This window comes from Meles meles, chromosome 6 (genome assembly GCF_922984935.1).
Source record: "Meles meles chromosome 6, mMelMel3.1 paternal haplotype, whole genome shotgun sequence".
Classification (NCBI taxonomy): Eukaryota; Metazoa; Chordata; class Mammalia; order Carnivora; family Mustelidae; genus Meles; species Meles meles.
In genome coordinates, this window is record NC_060071.1 from 3,790,569 (window position 1) to 3,817,840 (window position 27,272).

At 42.2% G+C, this 27,272-nt stretch overlaps 1 protein-coding gene across 3 annotated transcripts in view; it reads right to left on the minus strand.

Annotated features, from left to right (window-relative positions):
* The window catches only part of SH3GL3 (SH3 domain containing GRB2 like 3, endophilin A3), a 137,027-nt gene that overhangs the window by 39,812 nt on the left and 69,943 nt on the right, over positions 1–27,272 (minus strand). For 2 of the 3 annotated variants that reach the window (XR_006818731.1, XM_046008794.1), the window contains exons 2-4: positions 14,874–14,942; positions 9,316–9,388; positions 6,717–6,860 (exon numbers count right to left, since the gene is read on the minus strand). Coding sequence is in view for 2 of the 3 variants with exons in the window: in XM_046008794.1 (XP_045864750.1) it covers positions 6,717–6,860; positions 9,316–9,388; positions 14,874–14,942 (286 nt within the window). In the remaining variant the exon portion in view is untranslated. Of the gene's footprint in view, positions 1–6,716; positions 6,861–9,315; positions 9,389–14,873; positions 14,943–27,272 lie in introns of those variants that run through there. The other variant, XM_046008795.1, reaches the window with a different exon arrangement.

Consider the following 27,272-nt stretch of genomic DNA (forward strand, 5'->3'; position numbering starts at 1 on the left):
ACTGAGGACTCTGTACTTCAGGAAGGTTCTACCATGTGGCCCCGAGAGGAAAGCAGCAGACAGTAGTCTCCTCCCCAGAATAGTAAGCAACTCATCTGTTCCTGACGCCCTCCTGTGACCGGCTCTCCTCCTCAACACAAGTTCCCCTACACTGCTAGGGACCTGGGAAGGCAACAGACTGTCTGCCCATCCAGCCCCCTGCCCAGTCGCCGTGGCAGGTGCACGGCAGGACTGGCCTTGGCTGTGAGGGCCTCCCCAGCACCCACACCGTCTCCTCAACGGGTCTGCCTGCAGGATAAGGAAGAGGCCATCTTGTCCACATTTACCCATGGAATAAAATACGATTCATGTTCTACTGCTCCAAAGGATAAGATCACCCCCTGTGACTCATGAATGTTTTAGCATTTGGGATTTTTTGTTCGTTTTTTAAGATTTTGTTAATTTCAAAGAAAGAGGAAGAGTAAGAGAAAGAGCACAAGCAGGGGAGAGAGGGAAGTAGGCTCCCTGCCAAGCAGGGAGCCTGATGTGGGGCTTGATCCCAGGACCCTGAGATCATGACCTGAGCCGAAGTCAGACGCTTAACCCACTGAGCCACCCAGGCGCCCCTGGGATTTTTTTTTTTTTTTATGTTTTCAGGAGACTTTTCCCCCCAATTTCTTAGATCAGTTACTATAACCAAGTATCTGAATTCTCAATTTCCATTGCCTGCCTTGCTGAACAGTAAAAGTGACAAATTCGCCTAGAAGACTAAATCATTTGAACGTTCAACTCAACTCCAATGTATTAATTAAAGAAATCTCAATTAAGATGTAATAGGTTTTTTTGTTTTTAGCAAAGGAGACTTAAAATGACTCTAGGTCTCATTTGGAAAAAAAAAAAAAAAGGTGAGTATACCCATGAAATGTTGCAACAAGACAGCAAAGGGAAATTTCAGTTAAGTACATTAAAATGTACTTTAAAGTTATAATACTTAGGGGGTGCCTGGGTGGCTCAGTGGATTAAGCCTCTGCCTTCAGCTCAGCTCATGATCCCAGGGTCCTGGGATCAAGCCCCACATCAGGCTCTCTGCTCAGCAGGGAGCCTGCTTCCTCCTCTCTCTCTCTGCCTACTTGTGATCTCTGTCTGTCAAATAAATAAAATCTTAAAAAAAAAAAAGTTATAATACTTAGGGGCACCTGGGTAGCTCAGTGGGTTAAGCCTCTGCCTTCAGCTCAGGTCATGATCCCAGGGTCCTGGGATCAAGCCCCGCATCAGGCTCTCTGCTCAGGAGGGAGCCTGCTTCCTCCTCTCTCTCTGCCTGCCTCTCTGCCTGCTTGTGATCTCTGTCTCTCAAATAAATAAATAAAATCTTTTTAAAAAAAAGTTATAATACTTAAAAACAACACTGGATCAAAATGGGACACAGATCTAGAAAACAATCAAGGACGGCTGGAAACAAAATTAGAATATAAAAATTTAGTTGTAGCAAAACTTCTCTTTAATTGGAGGGAAAACATTGAACTTTTCAATAAAACATTAAAACCTTAGCTATTTATTTGTGAGAAAGCAAAATTAGAACCCAATTACTGCACAGTATCTTCCTGTTAAATCCAGGAGGTTGGAAATTTAAAGGTAAGAAAAGAAACATGTTTCAAAATAAAAGTATAAATGAACACTCATACAATACGGGGGCAGGGGGGTGAAAGTTTTTCTGAACACATTAATGAAGCCGAAAGTCACAAAGGAAGACGTATGAGTCCCACCATGTAAACAGTAAAAATCTCTCTCTGTTCAGGAGATCAGGAGCTAAATCCCTGCCTGGAGTCTAACTTCATTCACATACAAGGCAGGCAAGGAGCAAATATCCTGACCATGGGAAGAGCTCCTTAACCAGGAAGGGGAAAAACGAACAGCTTAATGAAAAAACGGGCAAAGGATACACATCCCAACTGACAGAAATGACGACAAACAGGAAGGAACGCTATCTTACGCAACATCTAAAAGGAACAGTTAAAGCAGCACTAAGAGATCAATTTCAATATACTATGTATCCAATTACCAGTTATTTAAAAGTAAACTAAAAAAAAAAATCCCTGCAAGATATATTCAGAACATTTCATCCCAAAGCAACAGAATACACATTCTTCTCTAGTGCACATGGAACATCTCCAGAATAGATCACATCCTGGGTCACAAATCAGGTCTCAACTGGTATCAAAAGATTAGGATCATTCCTTGCATATTTTCAGACCACAATGCTCTGAAGCTAGAACTCAATCACAAGAGGAAATTTGGAAAGAACCCAAATACATGGAGACTAAACAGCATCCTTCTAAAGAATGAATGGGTCAACCAGGAAATTAAAGAAGAGTTGAAAAAATTCATGGAAACAAATGATAATGAAAACAAAACGGTTCAAAATCTGTGGGACACAGCAAAGGCAGTCCTGAGAGGAAAATATATAGCGATACAAGCCTTTCTCAAGAAACAAGAAAGGTCTCAAGTACACAACCTAACCCTACACCTAAAGGAGCTGGAGAAAGAACAAGAAAGAAACCGTAAACCCAACAGGAGAAGAGAAATCATAAAGATCAGAGCAGAAATCAATCAAATAGAAACCAAAAAAACAACAGAACAAATCAATGAAACTAGGAGCTGGTTCTTTGAAAGAATCAATAAGATTGATAAACCCCTGGCCAGACTCATCAAAAAGAAAAGAGAAAGGACCCAAATAAATAAAATCATGAATGAAAGAGGAGAGATCACAACTAACACCAAAGAAATACAGACAATTATAAGAACATACTATGAGCAACTCTACGCCAACAAATTGGACAATCTGGAAGAAATGGATGCATTCCTAGAGACATATAAACGACCACAACTGAACCAGGAAGAAATAGAAAACCTGAACAGGCCCATAACCAGTAAGGAGATTGAAACAGTCATCAAAAATCTCCAAACAAACAAAAGCCCAGGGCAGACGGCTTCCCAGGGGAATTCTACCAAACATTTAAAGAAGAACTCATTCCTATTCTCCTGAAACTGTTCCAAAAAAAGAAACGGAAGGAAAACTTCCAAACTCATTTTATGAGGCCAGAATCACCTTGATCCCAAAACCAGACAAGGATCCCATCAAAAAAGAGAACTACAGACCAATATCCTTGATGAACACAGACGCAAAAATTCTCACCAAAATACTAGCCAATAGGATTCAACAGTACATTAAAAGGATTATTCACCACGATCAAGTGGGATTTATTCCAGGGCTGCAGGGTTGGTTCAACATCCGCAAATCAATCAATGTGATAGAACACATTAATAAAAGAAAGAACAAGAACCATATGATACTCTCAATCGATGCTGAAAAAGCATTTGACCAAAGTACAGCATCCCTTCCTGATCAAAACTCTTCAAAGTGTAGGGACAGAGGGCACATACCTCAATATTATCAAAGCCATCTATGAAAAACCCACTGCAAATATCATTCTCAATGGAGAAAAACTGAAAGCTTTTCCGCTAAGGTCAGGAACACGGCAGGGATGATCATTATCACCACTGCTATTCAACATAGTACTAGAAGTCCTAGCCTCAGCAATCAGACAACAAAAAGAAATTAAAGGCATCCAAATCGGCAAAGAAAAAATCAAACTATCACTCTTCACAGATCATATGATACTATATGTGGAAAACCCAAAAGACTCCACTCCAAAACTGCTAGAACTTGTACAGGAATTCAGTAAAGTGTCAGGATATAAAATCAATGCTCAGAAATCAGTTGCATTTCTGTACACCAACAACAAGACAGAAGAAAGAGAAATTAAGGAGTCCATCCCATTTATAATTGCACCCAAAACTATAAGATACCTAGGAATAAACCTAACCAAAGAGGCTAAGAATCTATACGCAGAAAACTATAAAGTACTCATGAAAGAAATTGAGGAAGACACAAAGAAATGGAAAAATGTTCCATGCTCCTGGATTGGAAGAATAAATATTGTGAAAATGTCTATGCTACCTAAAGCAATCTACACATTTAATGCAATCCCTATCAAAATACCATCCATTTTTTTCAAAGAAATGGAACAAAGAATCCTAAAATTTATATGGAACCAGAAAAGACCTCGAATAGCCAAAGGAATATTGAAAAAGAAAGCCAAAGTGGGTGGCATCACAATTCCGGACTTCAAGCTCTATTACAAAGCTGTCGTCATAAAGACAGCATGGTACTGGCACAAAAACAGACTCATAGATCAATGGAACAGAATAGAGAGCCCAGAAATAGATCCTTCACTCTATGGTCAACTCATCTTCGACAAAGCAGGAAAGAATGTCCAATGGAAAAAGACAGCCTCTTCAATAAATGGTGCTGGGAAAATTGGACAGCCACAGGCAGAAAAATGAAATTGGACCACTTCCTTACACCACACACGAAAACAGACTCAAAATGGATGAAGGACCTCAATGTGAGAAAGGAATCCATCCAAATCCTTGAGGAGAACGCAGGCAGCAACCTCTTCGACCTCAGCCGCAGCAACATCTTCCTAGGAACATCATCAAAGGCAAGGGAAGCAAGGGCAAAAATGAACTATTGGGACTTCATCAAGATCAAAAGCTTTTGCACAGCAAAGGAAACAGTTAACAAAACCAAAAGACAACTGACAGAATGGGAGAAGATATTTGCAAATGACATATCAGATAAAGGGCTAGTATCCAAAATTTATAAGGAACTTAGCAAACTCAACACCCAAAGAACAAATAATCCAATCAAGAAATGGGCAGAGGACATGAACAGACATTTCTGCAAAGAAGACATCCAGATGGCCAACAGACACATGAAAAAGTGCTCCACATCACTCGGCATCAGGGAAATACAAATCAAAACCACAATGAGATATCACCTCACACCAGTCAGAATGGCTAAAATTAACAAGTCAGGAAATGACAGATGCTGGCGAGGATGCGGAGAAAGGGGAACCCTCCTACACTGTTGGTGGGAATGCAAGCTGGTGCAACCACTCTGGAAAACAGCATGGAGGTTCCTCAAAATGTTGAAAATAGAACTACCCTATGACCCAGCAATTGCACTACTGGGTATTTATCCTAAAGATACAAACGCAGTGATTCAAAGGGGCACGTGTACCCGAATGTTTATAGCAGCAATGTCTACAATAGCCAAACTATGGAAAGAACCTAGATGTCCATCAACAGATGAATGGATAAAGAAGATGTGGTATATATACACAATGGAATACTATGCAGGCATCAAAAGAAATGAAATCTTGCCATTTGCGACGACGTGGATGGAACTAGAGGGTATCATGCTTAGTGAAATAAGTCAATCGGAGAAAGACAACTATCATATGATCTCCCTGATATGAGGACGTGGAGATGCAACATGGGGGGTTAGGGGGATAGGAGAAGAATAAATGAAACAAGATGGGATTGGGAGGGAGACAAACCATAAATGACTCTTAATCTCACAAAACAAACTGGGGGTTGCTTGGGGGAGGTGAGGTTGGGAGAGGGGGAGGGGGTTATGGACATTGGGGAGGGTATGTGCTATCGTGAGTGCTGTGAAGTGTGTAAACCTGGTGATTCACAGACCTGTACCCCTGAGGATGAAAATACATTATATGTATATTAAAAAAAAAATTGGAAGGGGAGGCGAACCATAAGAGACTATCGACTCTGAAAAACAACCCGAGGGTTTTGAAGGGTCAGGGGTGGGAGGTTGGGGGAACCAGGTGGTGGGTAATAGGGAGGGCACGTATTGCATGGAGCACTGGGTGTTGTGCAAAAACAATGAATACTGTTACGCTGAAAAAATAAATAAATAAATTAAAAAAAAAAAGAAGGTAAAAAAAAAAAATCCCCGCAGTTATCAGTTGTGCTGGGAAACAAACAGTCTCGCTCACTCCTGGCAAGAGTGTCCAGCTGGATTCCTCTTTCTGGAGAGTTCTTTGGGAGTCTGTAAAAACAGGCATGCTCTCAACCCAGCAATTTCATGACTCGGGATTTCACCTAAGAACATAATCTTGGCTATCCTCACAGATTTACCTATGAAAATGGTTGTTTAAATGCTGTGTAAAGTCTTTTTGCATAAAGAGAAAAACTCTTAAGTGTCTAATAATTGGGATTGACGGAACGAGCTAGGACATCACACGTGATTATGCATCATTTAGAAACAGTATCACAGAAGAGGGTTATTTTATGACACGGATCAGGATAGAGTCGATGGGAATAAACAGGTTACAAAAGGGTCTAAAGGTATCTATACCACACCCCCACTCGGATTCTGAAGGTGCCTGAGAACAGACGAGAACCAAGACTCTATCCCTGGATGTGTGAGAGTGGGCGAAACTGGCATTTATTTTCTTGTATTTTACTCGCTTACATTTCCTAAACTTTCTGCGATGAACACAGAAGACTTGGGTGGTATAAAAAAAATAATGTTTGTTAAAATAAAGGCACTGTGGGGGCTGTTGGGTGGCTCTGTTGGCTGAGTGTATGATTCTTGGTTTCGGCTCAGATCATGATCTCGGGGTCGTGGGATCGAGCCCCGTATCGGGGCTCTGGGCTCAGCGGGGAGTCTGCTTGAGGATTCCCTCTCCCTGGGCACCAACCCCTCCTGCTGTCTATGTAAATAAATGAATCTTTAAAAAAAACAAAAAGGCATTGGGCACCATCTACACTCGGCGCAGGAGACCCCAGTCCCAGGCGGTGTGCGCACTCACCGAACGTGGAGCCTTCGCCCAGCTCCTTCCCGTACTTCAGCATACAGTCGCCCAGCAAGCCTTCCGTCTGGGGGTAGCCGGTGGTCTTCACCTGCCCTCGAATCTTCGACACAGTGTTCAGCATTCCTAGCTTAGCTCTGTATGCTTAAAAACATCGTCATTTGTAATTCCTTAAAGTGACAAGACGAAGCCACAGGTCTGTCGCATTGAACCGGGGACAGCAAAGCAGAGGCCACCTGGTGGGCAACCTGCAGGAGGCCTGGAGTGAGGGACAGGGTCGGTGTGACCAAGTCCGTCTCTCACAGGATTCCCCAGACTCTTTTACCAAGGGGGTGGTGCTGAGTGCCCTGCTGCGTGGCCAGGACGGAGCACAGGGGACCCGGGCTACGCCAGCCCGCGGGCAGGGTGTGACACTGAAAGGCCTGCTGGGGCCCACACCCTGAGTCGGGTGCAGACACCAGGACGGCCGGTCCTTCCCGGGCCCAACGGATCACGAAGACCAGAACTGCCGAGGTGCCGACGTTTCCGACCACCAGCGGGCCGCGAACACCCTGCCCGTGCCCCCAGGACGTGCTCGTCTGACTATATCCAGTATCATTATGAAGGGCTGCTGCTTGTTCCGGCTCAGGACGGAGCCAGGAGGAGGAAACGGACTCCCCCCGAGGGAACGGGAGTCTGTGTGTGGATGGTCCCCCAGGTCCGGTCAGGTCCCCAGTCCCCTAGGGAAATGAGAGGCAGCCACGCTCCTGGACTCCTCCTCTGTGACTCAGGCAGGGAGCGCTTCCTGACCCTGGCTCTGTGGGGTGACCCAGGCCAGCATCGGCCCTGAAGCAGCTCACTCTGGTTACTACTGTGAGGCAGAATATACAAGAGGTACTTTGCTGATAAAGTCGGGGATGATGTCGGGAAAAGGAAACCATAGCAATATTGCTAAATAAAGATGGAAAAATGCCCCTAAAAAGGCAGAAATCGTGTTAATAAAGGGCGGAAGAGGGAACGCTTATGGTCTCTAACCGACAGATAAAGAGCGGCCAGCCTGACCTACGCCGGGATGAAAACAGGACAAATCGGGAGATACCTATGGGAGGAACTGTGACTATAACTGATCCCACACTAAGGATGTGGGATTTTATCCCCAGGCCTGAGCGTGAGGCACACACTAGCTTGTGGTGTCTGAGATAACGTTAGGAAGTAAAGGGATCCTCTTTTATTTGCTTTGACTCTAATAATTACATGTTTGCTTTCACGTATTCTAGACCAGCGCCTCTCAAACCATAAGGCGCATACAAATCCCACAAGGATTCTGTGAAAACATAAAGTCTGATTCGGGCAGTTTGGGATGAGCCCGGATTCTGCATGTCCCCAGTCTCTCGGGGACGCCGGTCCTGCTGCAGACGCTCCCAAGGGCCGGCCTTTCTGAATCGTGCCCACCTCGGGTCAAAGCCATTGTCCTCCCCGTCCCTGCCCACAAAACTTCACTCTCCTACAGACCACACACATGCACACACACACACACACGCACACACGCACACGCACACCCCCAGCTCCTCCTTCCCACTGTCAGGTTAGAAACTGGGACGCAGCAGGCAGTGACGGGTCGCCGTGCAGCTGGAAATAACAGAGGCCTCTGTCCAAGCAGACGCGTCCAATGCTGCCCGCCCCATCCCCATTCTGCCCCCTTCCAACGTCGGTTCTCTGAGGATGGGATCTTGGCCCAACTTCACGGCACCCCACGATCCAGGAAAACCCCTCGCCAAGAGAAAGCTCTTGCTAAGTATGTGCTGACTGATTTATCAGGAAAAGGAACTTACGTGGCTCACCTCCATCCCGGAGGAGGCCAGGGCTGAGATGTATTTATTATAGTTTTTAAAATCCTAATCACCTACGTGGTCCTGAAGACTTCTACACCCACCAACCTCCCCAGAGACGATTTTAATAAAATTTATGTTTTTAAATTTTTACTGTTCAGATTCTCGGAGGGTTGTTGTGTCTGTGCTGATTGCCATAGCCAAGGGAATCACAGTCACCACGTGCAAACACTAGATTCTTAAAAGGTCCCTAAAAGGGAAAGGCGGTTTTGGCAATGGGCAGAGAGTTCAAGGCTTGCGGGCCCTGCCCCCTGTCGGTTTCTGGATTTCACCACCCAGGAAAAACTCATCAAGGGGTACTTGTTCATGACCTCAGAATTAAAATCCTTCTGTGGAAGCAATTTCAAGGGGATATATACCTTCAGAGCAGGAGGACAGGATTTTTTTTTTTTTTTTTTCTAAAAGAGGAGATGCCTCCATAAGAAAATGTATACAAAATGTTTGCTGGCTCTCTGAAGCAACCCCTCCAAGCTGCCTTTGCTCGGCAGAGCCTTGCAGCTAAGCCCGGCCTCCACCCGAATGAGGTCACTGCAATTCATAGCAGTGTCTGCTGGGATTTGCTGAAACTACCTTTGGTCTGGAGGCCTGACTTTTAAAAAATGGAATTTTATTATTTGGATGCAAAAGACGTTGTTTCTAAATTATGTCAGCCATACGTTAAGCAAACACGGGTTACTGATCTGTGACAGCAAATGAACAAGAGAATATTTCAAGACTTTTTCTAACTTTACCTGGATTTGGCTGAAGATATTCTGTGGCTTTCGAAAGAATTTCTGCAACAGCTTTATTGGTAATGTCTATTTTCTTTAAAAGAAAAACACAAAAAAATGTTGGTAAATGACACTGAATTCACAGAAAGACAGAGGAGTAATATGCATTAATTTGATATTTAGAACACGTTATTATGGTCATTTTAACCTGAATGAATTTCAGCATTTGGGGGGAGAGCAATTATTTTCTCACTTTGATTCTGGGACAGCTCTTTCTCCCCTTGATGATGGAGAACATGCATTTCTTTTTAACATTAAACTGAGTATTCATGTAATATTTGGAAAACTCGGACAAGTCATTACGCCCCACTCGGTCACTGGATATATGTCTCTCAGGCCAACACTAGGCATGTCTGAGCCAAACTTTCCTTATCTGCCGGGTGAACTTGACGCCCATACTCATATAAGGACGCCCTAATAATGACTCACATTAGAAACTGCCACAGTGAATCAACAGTGAAAGAATCCTTCTCACTAGCGGGTCACTAACATAAACACCCATGTGCTCTGTTTACTGCGTGAAGACTGAATCCTTCCACAAACCATTCCTGGAGGGCGCCTGGTGTGGCTCAGTGGGTTAAGCCTCTGCCCTCAGCTCAGGTCATGATCTCAGGGTCCTGGGATCCAGCCTGCTTCCCCCTCTCTCTCCATCTGCCTCTCTGCCTGCTTGTGATCTCTGTCAAATAAATAAATAAAATCTTAAAAAAAAAATTCCTGGACACTGGCTGCTGGTCAGCCAGCCACTGAACATGAGAACAGACAATGAGGTTAAATATACACATTACAATGGCTTTACTTCATACCATCAATAACCTGAAAGAAAATATAAGGGAGAAGGAGATCCCATTCGTAAGAGCAACTCAGAAGGAAACAACAATAAGGAATAAATATAATGAGAAATGTACAGTATCTATTTCAAAAACTGTACTTCTAAATGGGAAAGTTTAATTGTATAAAGATGTAAATCCGCCCCCCAAATTAACATGTAAAATGAATTCAAATCTCATCTCAATTTTCATTTTTTTTGTTAGAACTTGGCAAATTAATATACTAAACATACTGGATTACAAATACAGACCTAAAAACAAAGTGTAAAGGTAATAAATTATACAGCAGTGTATTCTGAAATATGGGGATGGGAAGAATCATCTCAGCATGACCCAAAATCCAAATGTCCTAAGTGAAAAGACCAAAATTCTGACCCTATAAAGACCAAACAATGGAAAGACACAGTACACAAAATTGGCAAAATGAAAGAGAAAGAAAACTGTACAAGGGACCCATGGTTAGTATCCATAAAACACAGAACTCCCATTTAAAGAACAAAACAAACAAAAACCCAACCGCATTAGAAGAGACAAGAACATAAACTGGCAATCCACAAACAGGTGAAAATGCAAGTTCAAACACTTGACAAAATGTCAGAAAAATTGTAAATTAAAAAGAAGATAATTTTCACTCACCGGATTGACTAAAAACAATTTTTTTTAATTGATTTGTCCCAATATTAGGTATGATACAGGCGTGGGGGAATGGGCCGTTTCACACATGGAGTGCGAAACAGGTTCAGCTTCTGGAGATGGAGGTGAAGGACCTCTGCATTTCCACCATCGGTAGTAACGGGCGTATTAGTGTCACTGTTGGACTTCCAGAAATTTATCATCTGGAAACACGCCAGCAAAGTGCAATGACGTAAAAGGATGTTAGACCATTTTATGTCGTATTGAAAACTGAAACCAACTTGAATGACAAGCGATGAGATTGACTGGATCAATCGTGAAACATCCAAATAAAGGAATATTTAATCATCAGACAGAAAATATAAGGGAGCTCCACACGTACTAGCAAGACGCCCATAGTGCATCGTCAGGGAAAGAAAGCAAGTTGTAGAGTGATTTGTAGTACAAGAAATTCATTTTCGTAACTAAAAAAAATGCTCTGGCAGGGTCAGAAGCTTTCAACCAAGCCAGCTCTCGACCGGCTTGAAGCTCTAGTTGTTCCCCTTCGCTGAAGGCCTTAACTCGGGGTCCCGGGAAGGTTTAACATTACAGCGTGTAAATGACGAGGCCACAAATCACGCTTGTCTTGTGCACACGTGCCTATATGCATGTGGCCTCGTAACACGTTGTCTAAGCTCTGAAGTCTCTTCAGTGTGTCCTACTGTTTAGGAAGAACACTGCAATGTTGAAGAGAATAAGATCACCTAAATGTTTATGTTTTACTAGAGTTTCAAGAAATGCAATTCTTAGGAAAACCCCGTTTTAAATTTGACGTGACGTTGGAGCGAATTCCATGCGTCGCACTTGTGATCCTAGACGTCTGAAATGTGCAGGGGGATTGGCTTAATTAAGTCAGTGAAGATAAACGTGTAAGGGTTTAATCTGTTAAGCCTTTGACTTACAGGAACCTAAAATGAAGAGTAACGGAAAACGATCATCGTTTTTATGCCGAAATTACTAAATTTATAAATGAGGGTCATCGGTTCAATTTAAGCTTAGTAAAAACGAGGTTTTAGATTTATAAACTTTGCTAAGTTTCATATTAATTAAGATGCAGCTTAGCATGTTCCTTTCCACGTATCCAACCTTCTTGAGACATGAAAAGCCACCAGGAAGCTAGTCTTCGTCTCTGAAGGATGACACTGAGATCTGTGGGCAGGGCTACTTTCTACTTTAGATCCTTTTCTATCTTTTGGGGGGAAAAAGCCAAGAAACAAATGGTGAGAGTCACAGGCCTGGTGTGCACAGACAGAGCGGCTTCCAGAACATGCCAGCAGTTGGAACTGGGAATCAACCCTTTACACACTGAAGGAGATGCCCCCGAAACATACAGGCAGATGCGGGCAATCAAGATGAACACTGGGAAAAAAAAAAAAATCCATGCATTTAAAAAAAATAATAATAAAATAAAGCAAAGGCTCCTTCCTAGAATAACTGGGATCTTGTGGGCAGGGGGAGATGTTCAGGCTAACGAGATGCATGCCATGTCTGCGGCTAGCCATCAGGACGAACGGGGGACAGCATGGATGTGAAAATCATTTTTGTGAAGTCTACCTGGTACAAAGGCACCTTTGCCCATTGATTAAATCTGGAATTTCCTTCAAAGGTTGGCACCCTGCCCCTGCGGTGCCTCAAAGCCCATGCCACCAACTCTTCCAGACCTCGGCCTGAGCTGGAGAGCCGCTGACAGCCCCGGGTTCAATGGCTGCTCATGATATTCAATTTTTTAAATTATTTTTAAAAAGAATCCACCAAAAAAGAGAATCCATACCTGTCACTATATCATCTTATGCCTTATGTAATCTATTTGTGCCTACCCTCTCTCTCTCTGCATCACACTTGGTAGCGGACGCTTTTTGAAAAAAAAAAAAATAGTTCTTGGTTTTATTCACTGGTTCTACTATTTTGTTGTTATTGTCTCCTATTTTATTAATCCCTCATTTATCCATATTGATTCTTTCCTTCCACCTAAAGTGATTTAATTTGCTGTCTTTTCCTAGCTTCTTGACTTAAATGATTTATTCATTTTCTTCAAACATTTATTTTCTATTAAGTGTATTTAAGATTCAGCGTTACATCACAGGTTCTGATATATAGAATTCTGTCTCTTGTGCCTAAATGATCCTTGATTGCACTTTTCCTTTCTTCTTTAAGAACAATTTTTACACATTTTTAAATTCCCAAACACCTAGAATTGGGAACGTATACCTTCCTTGTAATCCTGTATTCTATGATTTTACCCTGGGAATTTTTTTTTTAAGTTTTTTTCTGGAGCCTAACATATGATTATTTAAAGGGACTTAAAAAGAATACAGATTCTCAATTTGAGGAATGTAGACCTCTGTATCTATTTATAATATAATCAAAACTACTAATCATATTTTATACTAACTGCCCATGAGTCAATCTATTATTATCAACTCTATTATTTATGAGAGGTAAGTGAAATCTCCCACTCTGGATTTGTCCATTTTCCATGTATTTCTGACAACTTTTCCCTTATGTATTTAGATGCCATGTTATGTGGTGCATAATGGTTCATAACCACCACAATTTTCTGAGAGAATGTACGACTGCATCTTTTCTTTTATAATTTTTAAAAGCTTTACTTATTTTAGAGAGACAGAGCAAGCAGGGGGAGGGCCAGAGAGGGAGAGAGAGAGAATCCTCAAGCAGACGCCCAACTGAGCACAGAGCCTAATGAGGGGCCCAATCCCAGGAGCCTGAGATCATGACCTGAGCCAAAATCAAGAGTCAGCTGCTTTAACCGACTGAGCTACCCAGGTGCCCCCTTTTCATAACTTTTCCCACTTCGTGGGGTTTTTCCATCAAATTTCACTTTGACTTTACTATTAGTCCTCCACTTCCATATGGTTAGGATTCGTCATGGAGTATCTCCTCCACTCCTCGGCCATCCCTGCGCCATGCTTTAGGGGGATCAGATACTATCTAGTTAATCTCTTCCAGAAAGTCTTTAAAATTTCTGGTCACACATTAGATATTTCCATGCTTTTCACTGATGTAAGAAAACAAAGAGATTTTGTTTTTCTATTTCTTCTGTCGATCACTGGAATTTTAGGAAGAAAAGGAAGTAAACAAGAGGGATCTCCGTCCATCAACCGAAACCACAATTGCTGAGATGCGTTTTTCAGTTTGACTTTTAAACTGGGTCATTTTGTTAGTAAGAAAGTTACACCTGATATCCTTATATACCAAGGGATTTTTAAAAGTATGATGTTAAAATATTTCTGTTTTGCAATTTTCAGAAATTGAGTTTTTTTCAAAAGCAAAACAACGTGAGCTTTTCCTCTCAAAGCGTTAACGTTTCTAGAAACGTAACAGTGCTCACCCAGAAAGGACAGTCTGGCCAGGGCTGGGGTGTCCTGACGACAGGAACCCTCCAAGCCACGGCCTGGGACTGGACCTCCTCCCCCACATCTGATGATAGCTCTACAACCCGCTACGTATGGTGTTCTCGATTCTACATCTGAGGACAGATGCCTTGTTTCTGTCTGCCCTCTCTCATCTGGGGAGTCTCATTATTAAAACAAGGCTATGTTCAAAGGGCCCAAGACCAAGGGGAAGGCAACTGGGGACGCTGGTAATTGCTAGTGGTCCTAGAGCTTATCCACGTTCACACCGCTGGCTCCAGGGACAGAACCCAGATAAGCGTTATCTGTCTCGCAGCTTCTGCAACACATGGGAACAGAGCCAGAGTCTTCCAGACAGTCAATCTTTATGCATTTGAAGGGTCTCATCCCAGAAATACATTTTGATTTTCCAGATACATCATCACAATTACGTTGGTCTTTTTCTTGCAGCAACTGTTTACCAAGATTGACCATGTTTTGAACATTCTGACTTTCGTCCACTAGAGGGAACCAACTAGCCACAGCCCAGCTCGCATCTGCGGGTCTTCACATCCCTGGTTCCCACTAACAGCCTTTACATCATCAGTACGTCTCGCATGAGGATGAAAATCAAATTTGTACAACAACTGACATTAGCATGCTCTCTTACCCTCTCCATGTCAAGAAATTCGTCATCTAGTTTCGTTCCTTCGACGCCACTTATTTTCTCACTAAACAGCTGCAGAAATAAACAAAAGTTAACCACATTGTACAATCTGTTATCATAGTTTGACTCAAATTATTACAAACAAAAACAACAAAAAAAAACCCTCATGTTCAGCTTGTTGCATTTTTTTTTAAACTATGTCCTCTACAGAAAACTGTTGGAACAAGAAACCGAATCAAAGGACAAGAGAATATGTATATTTCTCACTCATGCGACCGATATTAATTATGCACCTACTGTATGTAAAGTACACAGCAAGTGCTCAAGTAGAAACAGAGATAAATAAGATCCTTACATAGGAACCTACAGTTCAGTAGAAGACACAATACATGCACACTCAACTGAACTACAAGGGAGGAAAAATCCGGACAAAACAGTGCTGGGTACGAATCATTGTAAACATACCAAGTAACAGGCATTTTGGTGATCATAGGATTCTGAGAGCCCAAAGTGCGGGAGAGAAGAGGGGACATCCAGGACCTGTTTCCTACAAGGCTTGGCATTTGAGCTGCCCATTTAAGGATAAGGGACATTTCAACAGGCAGCACTGAACGAGTCTTGCAGCAAAAGGCAGCATGAAAAAACACCCCGAGACGGCAATGTGTAGGACGGGGTTTTACCACCTTGCCCCTCTGGCATTTAGACCAGATAATTCTCTGTTGTGGGAGGCTGTCCTGGGCACAGCAGACTAGTTAACATCATCCCTGGCCTCCACCCACTCAATCCCAACAGCACACACAGACCCACGCGGTGACGACCAGAAACGTCTCTAGATGGCTCAGACTCACTCACTGGTAGAGGGCCAATGTGTTCGAGAAACAGCAGGAAATCTGGTTTGACTACAATGACTAGTGATAGAGGGAGAATGGAAGAAAACAGACGCTGAAAGTTAGAGAGGGCAGATCACACAAATGCTCAAATGCCAAGCTAAAAGGTATGCCGGAGAAGTCCCTGAAGATTCTTTGTCCAACACAGTGTATGTACTCAGAGAAACCTTTTAGCAAAGGGAGTCTGGCTCCAGTGTGGGCTGCATTAGAGAACAAGGAGGAGGCCTGAAAATAAGGTAAATCGCTTTCTTTAGAAAAGCACACCAACAAGATCTGCTTATACCTTTAAAATACTTCTGTGAATTTAAAAATCAGTGATACAGTGGGGGAGGGGCTTCCCATCAATTAATGGTCCAAGGATCGCAGGTTCTTTAATGTCAGTGGGACTTTCTGCTACTATTCCCACTGGGACTGCAAATACAGCATTACTCTTTAATAGGAGGGATGAAGGCGCAGATAGCAGGTAATTTACACTCGAGGTGGGAGGAGGAATTATCTGGACGGAGTAGCTATGGGAAGAATGAACAACGGCCGTGATTTTTTATCTTCCCTGTAGCTATGTCTTTGCAGCTTCTCCTGGCCAGAGCTGGAGTCCACCTACCCCGCCCTGAGTCTGGACTTGATACTCGCTTTGAACCACAGACAGAAACGAAGGCCTCTGCAGATCTGGCACGTTCTCGGTCATTCTCTTGAAACCCTGCGGCAGCCACGTGAACAGGCCTGAGCTAATGAGCTGGGTGGTGGCAGAAAAGTGGCCCAGATACCCGCCTCAGGACAACCAGGCCATCCCTGGGATCAGAGCCCCTGGTTGGTCTGCCGATGGCACGCACGGGAGAACGTCCTGGGAACAGAGTTGAAGAGATGCTGGTTGTCTGACTTGAAACACTGGGGCGCTTTGTTACGCAACAAAAGCTAGCTGAGACACTACACAACAGCTCTGTTGCTCAGCCTCAGTACGGAGGTCACAGGCGAGTCTGATAATGCCCTGATAAAAGGTATAACCTTCCACAGAAACAAAGCAGAATCCCAGGGCCATACACCAAGTGGATTTACATGGGAGTCTCCACCAGTTAGGTCCCCCAGACACCTTTTTGTTCAGTAGTGAGACCACTTAAAATATTAGCTCTTAACTTTGGAGGTAATACTCTGAGATGCCAGTGAAAGTTACACAACCACACCCCAGGAGAAACACTCGCTTTCTGCATGGTAGATGCCAAAGTGGCCACAGTGCCTTGTAGCTCCTCCCACTGAGACGTGCCTCTATTTCTCTCCCCGCTGACTAGCTTGTGTCAAGAGAACAGAAAGTAACGGGCCTCATAAATTCATTATGGCTACGAAGGGGCTGTGTGGAAACTTCTGGCCCCACTCTGAGCTGCACTGTAACCATCGCATGAATAAGCCTGAGCTACCATGTTGGAGAACAAAGGCCACTCAGAGCAGAGAGAAGCCTTCCAAGCTGAGTCCTCTCGTGCTCCAGACCTCCAGCTGACTGGGCAGCTGACTGCCTGCAGAGGGTTAAGTTCAAGCCCAGCTGAGGTCAGCCAGACCAACAGACATCCCCAGGGATCCCCGCCCGAATCACAGACCTACAGAATGGTGACTAGTTTGGTTTTTTTTTTTTAAGATTTTATTTGTTTATTTGACAGAGAGAGAGATCACAAGTAGACAGAGAGGTAGGCAGAGAGAGAGAGAGGGAAGCCGGCTCCCTGCCGAGGAGAGAGCCCGATGCGGGACTTGATCCCAGGACCCTGAGATCATAACCTGAGCCGAAGGCAGTGGCTTAACCCACTGAGCCACCCAGGCGCCCCTGGTGACTAGTTTTTGCTTCTGAGTCACTACGTTTCGAGGTGGTTTGTTCCACAGCAAAAGAATTGATACAGTTGCCTATAATTTCAGAGGGTTACCGTAAACCCTCTGCAAAAGCCCACCCGTAGATCCCTGTTTTAAAATACCCATTTGCAAAGCTCCTTAGCACTGACAGGCAGACCAGAAACATACTTAATCTGAATCCGTTTTACCGGTTCAGGTTCTACCTGTTCTATTTTCAGAAAGCAGAATGTCTAATAGAAGGAGGAATGTTCCTGCTTTTAAGAACAAAAAATAGTGAGATTAATATTCCTTTGTTTGAAAAGAGACGATAATATAGGACGGTTTTCAACACGAGTCCCAGGTAAGCATCATGATCATCTTCTGCTTTTTCTGAACTGGCCCAGTGGTGCTCAGGTGTTTGAGAAAGTCAGTAGAAATATGCAATTGGTATCAGCTCCTTAGACCATCTATTGATACTTGGTACTTAATCACTCAAAGAATATGGCTGAGCACCTCCTACGTACAATATGTACTCCTATGTACCATAATTAGTACATGCGCATAGAGACAAAAAAGACAAGCATGGTCCCTAAGGGCTCCTGACCTCGTTAAGGAGTTACAGAAACTGCAGTTCTATTTCTTGTAAGTGTTGGAAACGAAACAGAAATGCTCGAGCTCCTACTTCTAGTGAAGATAACTAGAAAAACTCAACTCCAATACACCCCCTCTGAATACACAGCAATGGTAGATTAAATATCCCCCAAAAAGGAACCATAAAGACAAGCAATGCTTTAACAACAGAATCAACTTTTGCTGTGGACCAGAAAAGGAACAGAGAAACACAACATGATGGACAGAGTTGAAGTCTCGGTTGTGCTGGTGTCTTGTCAGCCACAGGCTCTGGTGGCCGGTAGTCTGGCTCTTGTTGGGTAAAATGGTCTCTACAAGTTCCCGGTGAGACAAGAGCCCAGAATCAGGTTCTGCTTAAACCCAGGGGATGGGGAGGGAAAGGAAGTTAGAAAAAACATCTATATGCAAACCACTGTCTGAGGTTGGTACCTTTGGCAATCTGTGGGCCCACGGAGACTGGAGAGCAAAGAAGCAATCGGGTCACCCCCAGCTCTCTGGCTAGACCAAGGTACCACCAACATCACCAGAGACCAGAAACCACACTTCCACGGGAAGCCAGGCGGAAGACCTCACAACCGCCAGAGAGAAGTGAGCAAAGACGGGATAAGAATAACAAAAAGACACCCTCCCCAGTAAAAAGTAAGCACAGAAATCTAAATTCTAGGGCATGAGTCTAAATCTAATACCAAGTAAGAAAGCCAATAAAATCATAGATTACAACTTGAATTCACGGCTAGTGAATACCATGAAACAACATGACAGAAAGCTTGTGTGTATGCCAATGATGTCATCAACATGACAAATGAAGAAATAACGTCTACTAAGGAAGAGAAAGCAATTACACAAAAGGGAAATTGCACAAATTGCTATTAAAAATTAGAAATCTTGGAAATCAAAAACACATGGTCATGAAAACAAAAAATTCAATAAATGGGATAAACTCCAGACTGGGCACAACCAGAGAGAGAACTGGTAAACTACAAAATGGTGAAAACAAAAAATTTCAAAGGAAAAGATTTTTTTTGAAGCAAATATATGAAGTATCAGCTTGGAGGATAAGATCTATCAGATACAGACTATAAGAGACTCAGTATTTTAACAGCTCTGCTGTTTTTGGTTGTTGTTGTTCTTGTGGTTTTGGTTTTGTTGGTTTTGTTGTTTACACAACTGAAAGAAGGTGTGAGTCTACAGTTTGGACGTATACTCAAATGCTAAGCAAGGTACATATTAATCCACACGTCAAGATTCCAAGAATAAGCAGTTCTAAAACTCCCATGAGGGGTAAAGCCACAATTAGATTCACAGCAGATTTCTCTTCAGCAACACCAGATTCCAGGAGGCAATGGACGATCAGTTTCAACGTGCTGAGAAATGTGAAAACCTAGGATTTTGTGCCTCCCTCAACTGTTATTTAAAAGGTAAACAAAACAAAGACCTATTCAGACGGACCTGTTCATCTCTAACAAGAGTCATGTTAACGTCCTTCATCAAGGAGATAAAAGTTGATCCATGACGGAAGGTACGAACTGCAAGAAAACAATAGTGAGAATAGAACCTGATTCACTACGGTGGCATATACAACCGCAGACTGAAAACAAACAAGCAAAAACCAGTCTGTGAGTTCACAAAAGGGTAACGTTATAACCGTAAGCAATAATATGATGGGAGGGGGAGGGAGCCCAGTGGATACTCTGAGCACGGTAAGGTTCCTTTATGTTCAGGAGGAAGTGGGAAATGGACATCACTTTAAACATTGTGAAAACAATAGGTGAGAATCTGTGTTACATAATTAATCACAACTACTGAAAGCATCAAACAGTAATATACATACAGTACTATTCGTGTTATAACATAGTTCGCACACGAGCGCGTCAGTTGGAAAACCACTGTTTTCCAATCCAAACAAAACAAAACGAAACAAGAGAAAAAGTTTGGCAAGGTGGGGGCAGCGGGGCACAGAACAAAGGGGATTACAAAATGGAAACCACAACATAAGACAGTAATAAATCCAAATACATCAGTAACTATTATCCATGTAAAGGATTAAATTCAACATGTTAAAGGATAAAGAAAGTGGATTTTTTTCAAAGTTTTTATTTTTTTTTTTTTAGTAATCTCTCCACTCAACATGGGGCTTGAACTCATGGCCCTTGGCAGGAGTCATGTGCCTACGGACTGAACCAGCCAGGTGCCCTCAGAGGGGGGATTTTTTTTTTTTTAATATTTTATTTATTTGACAGAGAGAAATCACAACTAGGCAGAGAGGCAGGCAGAGAGAGGGGAGGAAGCAGGCTCCCCACGGAGCAGAGAGCCTGATGTGGGGCTCGATCTCAGGACCCTGAAATCATGACCTGAGCTGAAGGCAGAGGCTTTAACCCACTGAGCCACCCAGGAACCCCGAGGGGGGATTTTTAAATCGAGCTACATGCAGCTTCTATGAGCCACATGTAAAATATAACTGGAAATAAGTAGATAAGATATAACTACTAGGAAAATGCTGATTAAAAAAAAGTTGGTAACAACAGTATCAGACCAAAAAAGACTTTAAGGCAAAGCACTAGTAAGTACAGAGAACCAATCTAATAATAGAAGGAGAAATCCACCAAAATTCTGTTACAATAATGACCCACCTAATAGCATAGCTTCAAAAAACTAGTAATAAAGCAAAAAAAAAAAAAAAAAAAAAGGAGAAAAGAAAAAGAAAAGAAATAAGAGAAGTCCACAATCATAGCAGATTTCAATACAAATGTATCAGAAAACGGACAGCCCAAATGTGAATTTAAAAAAAAAAAAAAAAACTTGGAAGGAATATAGGTGATCTGAAAGACCAACCTTGATCAAATAACCACACATATACCACCCCTCCAGCCAATAAATAGAAAAGTGTATATTCTCTGCAAGTAAAAACAGAACATTAGAAAAAACTGACCACTTACTAGGTCACAAAATCAACCAACACCAAATAGGACATTTTTAAAAATTTTACGACCATGCCATTCAATTAGAAATCAATAATAAAAATAAATAATTCTGTATAAAATTTTTGAATTTGGTCCTAATTGATAATGAATGATAAAAGAAGCCCTAACAGAATTTAAAAAAAAAATTTTTAATTTAACAATTAAAAATAGTATCCATCAAACCCTGTGTGGGATGCGGCAAGAACGGTATGTAGAAATCAATGAATTACCTTAAATTCACCAACACGAAAAGTCACTTCAACTTAATGTTTCAAACTTTAGTGACACAATGTCATTCAATCTAATTCCCCAAGTATCTTGAAGTCCACTGACTGCATCCATATGCCAGAGATACCCAGATCACGCCACACGCTCGCAGGCCCACTGAGAAGCAGAAGCCGATGGCCAGGACACGGTAAGTACTCACCCAAAACACAGATGCAGAATTTGCTATTAGAACTCAGATGGAAGGAAGCAAATCATACAGATGAGGAGGGACCAAGAATGTTCTAGAATAGGGCCTAGAAGGCTACATGGACAGCACCCAGGAGACCAGAAAAGAAGTGGCATTTTTGCCAGAGAGAACAGAGTAAGCTAAGGCATAACTTAGGATAGGAGGGCATTCAGGAGACAGCACAGTGATCCAAACAGGTAACTGACAGGAAAATGAACACCCAAGCACAGGGGCAGGGGCCAGATCCTGAGGCTGAACCTAATCCTTCGAGCAGTGGAGACGTTCAAGCAGGTGAGTGGTATGATCAGGTCTGTCCTTCAGCCAGGAAGATCCCCCCAGTGGCCCCCAGGACAACACACAGGACAGGCACCTGAGGGCAGGCAGGAAACAGCCACTAGGAAATCCTAAGGGACATACACATGAAGGGATGGACTGGGGGAAGGTGTCAAAATTTCACTCTGAAACTCTGCGGGCTACCTGCTTCCACGTCCTATGCCGGCTGCCCTCGCCTCATCATCTTCCCCATCACAAACAGCAGCGTCAGACCTGGGCTCGCCAGACAGGAGATGCGACCCTGAAACACACACTTGGGGCCAATCCGCATGGCTCCCGCAGTCCACGCCTCCACCCCACCCCCGTGAAAAAGACCACGCAGCAAACCAGGCATCTCTGGGGTGCCCTGGTCTATGGTCAGAGACAGAAGCCTACTCGCCATCCTCCAATTTTGTCAGGAACAGGAAAACAAAATGAGCATTTTCAAAGACCACAGGGAACACTGATATGAAAGAGGGTTATCTGGGAAACAAAGGTTTTGCCTTCGGCTTTTCAGACAGACGTGTGGGGCAGGGGGAGGGGGAGGCTGAGTGGGAAATGTTAACACAGCCTTGGCCGCCTTCTTGGGCAAATAATCTGTTTTCAAAGAAACCCCGGCTTCTCCACCTTCTTCCCTTTAATGAAGCAAGAAATTAAAGAGCCAGAGTGCCCGAACCTAGGAGAAAATGTAAAAAAGCAAAATTTATACCTTAGGGTAAATTAGGAAGTGCTCCAGAATAGTATCCTCTAACAGGGGCGCCACAAAACGCGGACTGCCCAGGCAAATGAACAGCTCCTTGGCCATGCAAGTCTGGAAACACTGGGATTAACCAAATGGGCAGATTTCTTTACCAAAACATTTTTCAGAGACTTCAACGTGGAGATGGCATTGTGGATTTCCAAGGGGCTGCCTATGAAAGGTAGAATTCCCCACCCTTACCTGGCCATGGGAGATGTCTCATACAAGGAAAATATCTCAGATTTCTGATAAGTTTACTTGGAGAAGTCCTGCACCAAAATGTCACCCCAGTGGCTCCCTGAGTTGTCTCCCCCGCCCCCACACACACCAATTAGCAGTCTTACTCTGCTTTTGTCAGCTCTGGAAAATAGGGCAATATGCAATTATAAATACAAACAAGTACGGTTATCTGTAAAGTTGTCAACATCAGGGGAAGACGAGGAAAGGGTAGAAGCGAGCTCTCTGTACTAGTTTTGCGACTTTTCTGAGGCTAAAGTTGTTTCAAAATTTAAGTTAAAAAAAAAATCTCTGAAGGTTTCCAAAAGCAACCAAGGCAGTCAGGATCTGAGAAGCCAACATCATGAAGAAGACGACGACGCACAGAGAAGAGCCATCCGTTACAGCTGCTTTTGCTCTTTGGAAAAAAAAGTCTGCCTGACAACACCGGACGTACGGGCTGAGCAGAAAGCATTGGCGAGAACTTGCAGAAGTCTCCCTGGACTGGGGAGGGAAAACCGGAGCGCACTGTAACCAAGGAAACCGACACAGAAGAGGCCAAAATCCCAGGAACAAAAAGAAGTGACTATAACACGTTATGTGCCATTTCCTCTCGAGGCTTCTGACGATTCCTCAGCTGCATACATGCGAGGCGAGATACTAAGATACCAGCGTGAAGAGGCTGCTAGAAGGCTGAACATCGAGGTGGAGAGTTCTGCAGTATCACAGTAACCAAGAGACAAACTGGAATACAGGACTTGCTTTCCCCTCATTGTTTGGGGAATAAAACTAAATCCTCCCTGGAGGAAGACAACATCACCCAGATGTCAGTAAAATAATAATAATTTTTTTTTAAGCATCTGGTATACCAGGAGACCGAACAACAACAAAAAATTGAAACTAAATTTTATTTTATTTACTTTTTTAAAAGTAAGCTCTATGCCCAACGTGGGACTTGAACTCAACTCCAAGATTAAGAGTCACATGCTTGAGCCAGCCAGGTGCCCCCAAACTAAATTTTAAAAAACATAATCTAATATGTAATCCTAAATTGACATTAGAAATTATCTTCAAAATTGGGGCACCTGGGTGGCTTAGTCAATTAAGCATCTGCCTTGGCTCAGGTCATGGTCTCAGGGCCCCGGGTTGGAACCCCACACTGGGCTCCCTGCTCCACGGGGAAACTGCTTCTCCCTCTCTCTCTGCCCCTCCCCTACGTTCATGCTCACTCGCTCTCAAATAAATAAATAAAATCTTTTTTTAAAAAGGAAATTATCTTCAAGATAATTATGATTACCTATGTTCAAAAAAATAGACGACAAAGTTAAATTCTACTAGAAAACATTAGAAGAGAACAAATGGAAATGGGTAGATGAAAAATGCAGTCACGGAAATTCAGAATTCAACAGCTGGATTTAATAACAATTAGACACTGAAAAGAGAGAATACGGACAGTGGAAGATAAAGCACTGGAAAGTGGGTTGAAACATAAAGGGAAAGAAGACTAAAAATACACACACAAAAAGACATTACAAACATAAAAGACGCAGTAGGAACACCTAACATAAGTGTATTTTACAGTTCCAGAACGAGGCGACAGAGAAATTGAAAAGAAGCAGTATTTGAAAAGACGATGGGACGATGAGACAAGAATTGCTCAATATAGTCAAAAGACATCAAACCACAAATTAAAGGTCTTCTGTGACTCTCAAGCAAGATAAATATGAAGAAACACATACTTGGAACAAGTCTTTTGTTGAAGACTGAAGATGGAAAAACTTAAAGAAAAAAATACACGAAAAAAGCAACAAAAAGATTGTGAGCTGACAGTGTTGCAGAAATCACAGCACAGGGGCTCCTGGGTGGCTCAGGGGGTTGAGCCTCTGCCTTCTGCTCAGGTCATGATCTCAGGGTCCTGGGATTGAGCCCTGCATCGGGCTCTCTGCTCAGCAGGGAGCCTGCTCCCCCCACCCTGCCTACTTGTGATCTCTGTCAAATAAATAAAATCTTAAAAAAAAAAGAAATCACAGCACAGTTACAAGACAATGAAATCACAACTTTTAATGCTGATAGAAATCATCTGCCAACCTAAAATCCCATTCTCAGTGAATACACCCTTCATAAAGGAAGGCAACATTTTAAAAATATTCAGAGGAAAGAAGTGGGAGAATTTTGCATTGACAGACACACATACACCAAAATAAGAACTAAAGGGAGTTCTTGAAATTAAAGAAAAACATCCCTGATGGAAATAAGGAAATACGGCAGGAAATGAAGAGAACCAGAAAGAGAAATCTAAATGAATATTGACAGCTTAAAACAGTATCTTGTGAGGTTTTAAATATATGTGATATTTTGAAACATGAACACAATGGCACAAAAGTCACCACTAAAGAGGTAGCGATAAATTGTTAATGGGTCTTTTATTGCTTGGAAGTTTTCAAGTACTAATTTAAGAAAGACTCCACCACATAAAAATGCAGGTTGTAATCTCTAGGGTTGCTCTTGAAACAATCATAAATATATAAAAAGTAAGATGCTAGAGAAGAAAATGGAATAATAAAAATGATTCATTCAAAAGACAGTAAAAGGAGAAGAAACAAGAATACGACAAATAAAAAATAACACAGCAGATTTAAATGCAAAAATATCCGTAATTACTTTAAGTGTGCATGAACTAGGGTGCCTGGGTGGCTCATTCGGTGAAGCGTCTGCCTTTGGCTCAGATCATGATCCTAGGGTCCCAGGATCCAGTCCCACGGTGGGATCCCTGTTCTTCTGGGAGTCTGCCTCTCCCTCTGCCCCCCTCCCACTTGTTCTCTCAATCTCTCTCTCAAATAAATAAATATCTTAAATAAATAATTACACACACACATACACAGACATGGACTAAATATTTCAACCAAAGAATCAAAAGCATCAGCCAAGATTATAAAATATTAAACTATATTATTTTTTGCCTATAAGAGATGCACATTAAATAGGATAGGATAGGAAACCAAACAGAAAAGCAACATTGGACAAACGAACTTCTACAACAAAAACTCTTGAGAAGTTAATACTAAGATATAAAATATACTTTCAGAACAAAAACACTATTGGTAGAACAAAGAAGGACATGAAGAATGACAAAAGGTCAGTTCAAAATTAATAAATATCCTAAATCTGTATGCACTTCATAGCACAGCCTCAAAATGTATAAAGGAAAAATTTTATAAAACTAAAAAATAAATGATTCTAAATATTTCAATTTTTTAATACAGCTCTCTCAGTAGCAAATAAAACAGACCAAAAATAAATAAATAAATCAATCAGTACAGTGACTTGACTTGAACAATCTAATTTACACATAGAGAACACCACAGCAAACAGCACAGAATAACAATGGTTTTCCAGTAGACATGACCCATTTACTGAAACAGACCATGCCCTGAATCATGAAGCATGTCTCCAACAATTACATTCAGAGCATGTTCTCTGACCACAGTGAGATTAATACAGAAATCAATATCTGAAAAATTTTTCAAATTATTCAAAAATTAAACTTCATATCTAAATAACCTGACTCAAATATGCAGTTGCCAGAGAGATTAAGAAATACCTACAAGTGAGCAGTACCGAATAAAAAAATACATTTGAACTTGTGGGATGTAGCTAAAACTGTTTCTTCAAGGGAATTTTAGAGCTCGAAATCACCAGTTCTCAAACTCTCACCTTTCAGGATCACTTTACTCTTCAGAGTAATTTAGGACCCGTACCTCACACCATACGTCAAAAACAATTCCTGGGGCACCTGGGTGACTCAGTCAGTTAAGTATCTGACTCTTGATCTCAACTCAGGTCTTGCTCTCAGGGTTGTGAGTTCAAGCCCCATACTGGGCTCATGTGGAACCCACTTATAAAAAAATGAATAAAAATTCCTCATTGATCTTCAAATAAACACGAAAGGTAAAAGTTTAAAGATTCTATAAGATAACATTACCTTGAGAGAGAAGATAGCTCAACCAATTCCCCAACATTATTAAAAATTTCCCAACATGAAGAAAAAGACTGATATCTTGGGCCTCATTAAAAATAAGACTAAGAGAGTGAAAAATCAAGTTCTATATAGAGTAGAAAGAGATATTTTCTATACACTCACCTGAGTGTATTGAAATTCAAGTATCATTTCACATTGAAATTCAAACATCACTCAGATATTAAGAAGAATCCCTACCAGCCATTAAGAGGAAGGCAGCATACTAAGTATATTTTAGCACAGGCAAAAACCATAGAGAGGCAACTTCACAAACGGAGATATCCAAATGGGCAATAAACATACAAAATATTTCATTTCATTATCATCATGGAAACACACATTAAACCACAATTAGATGAGATCTCGTCACTATCACA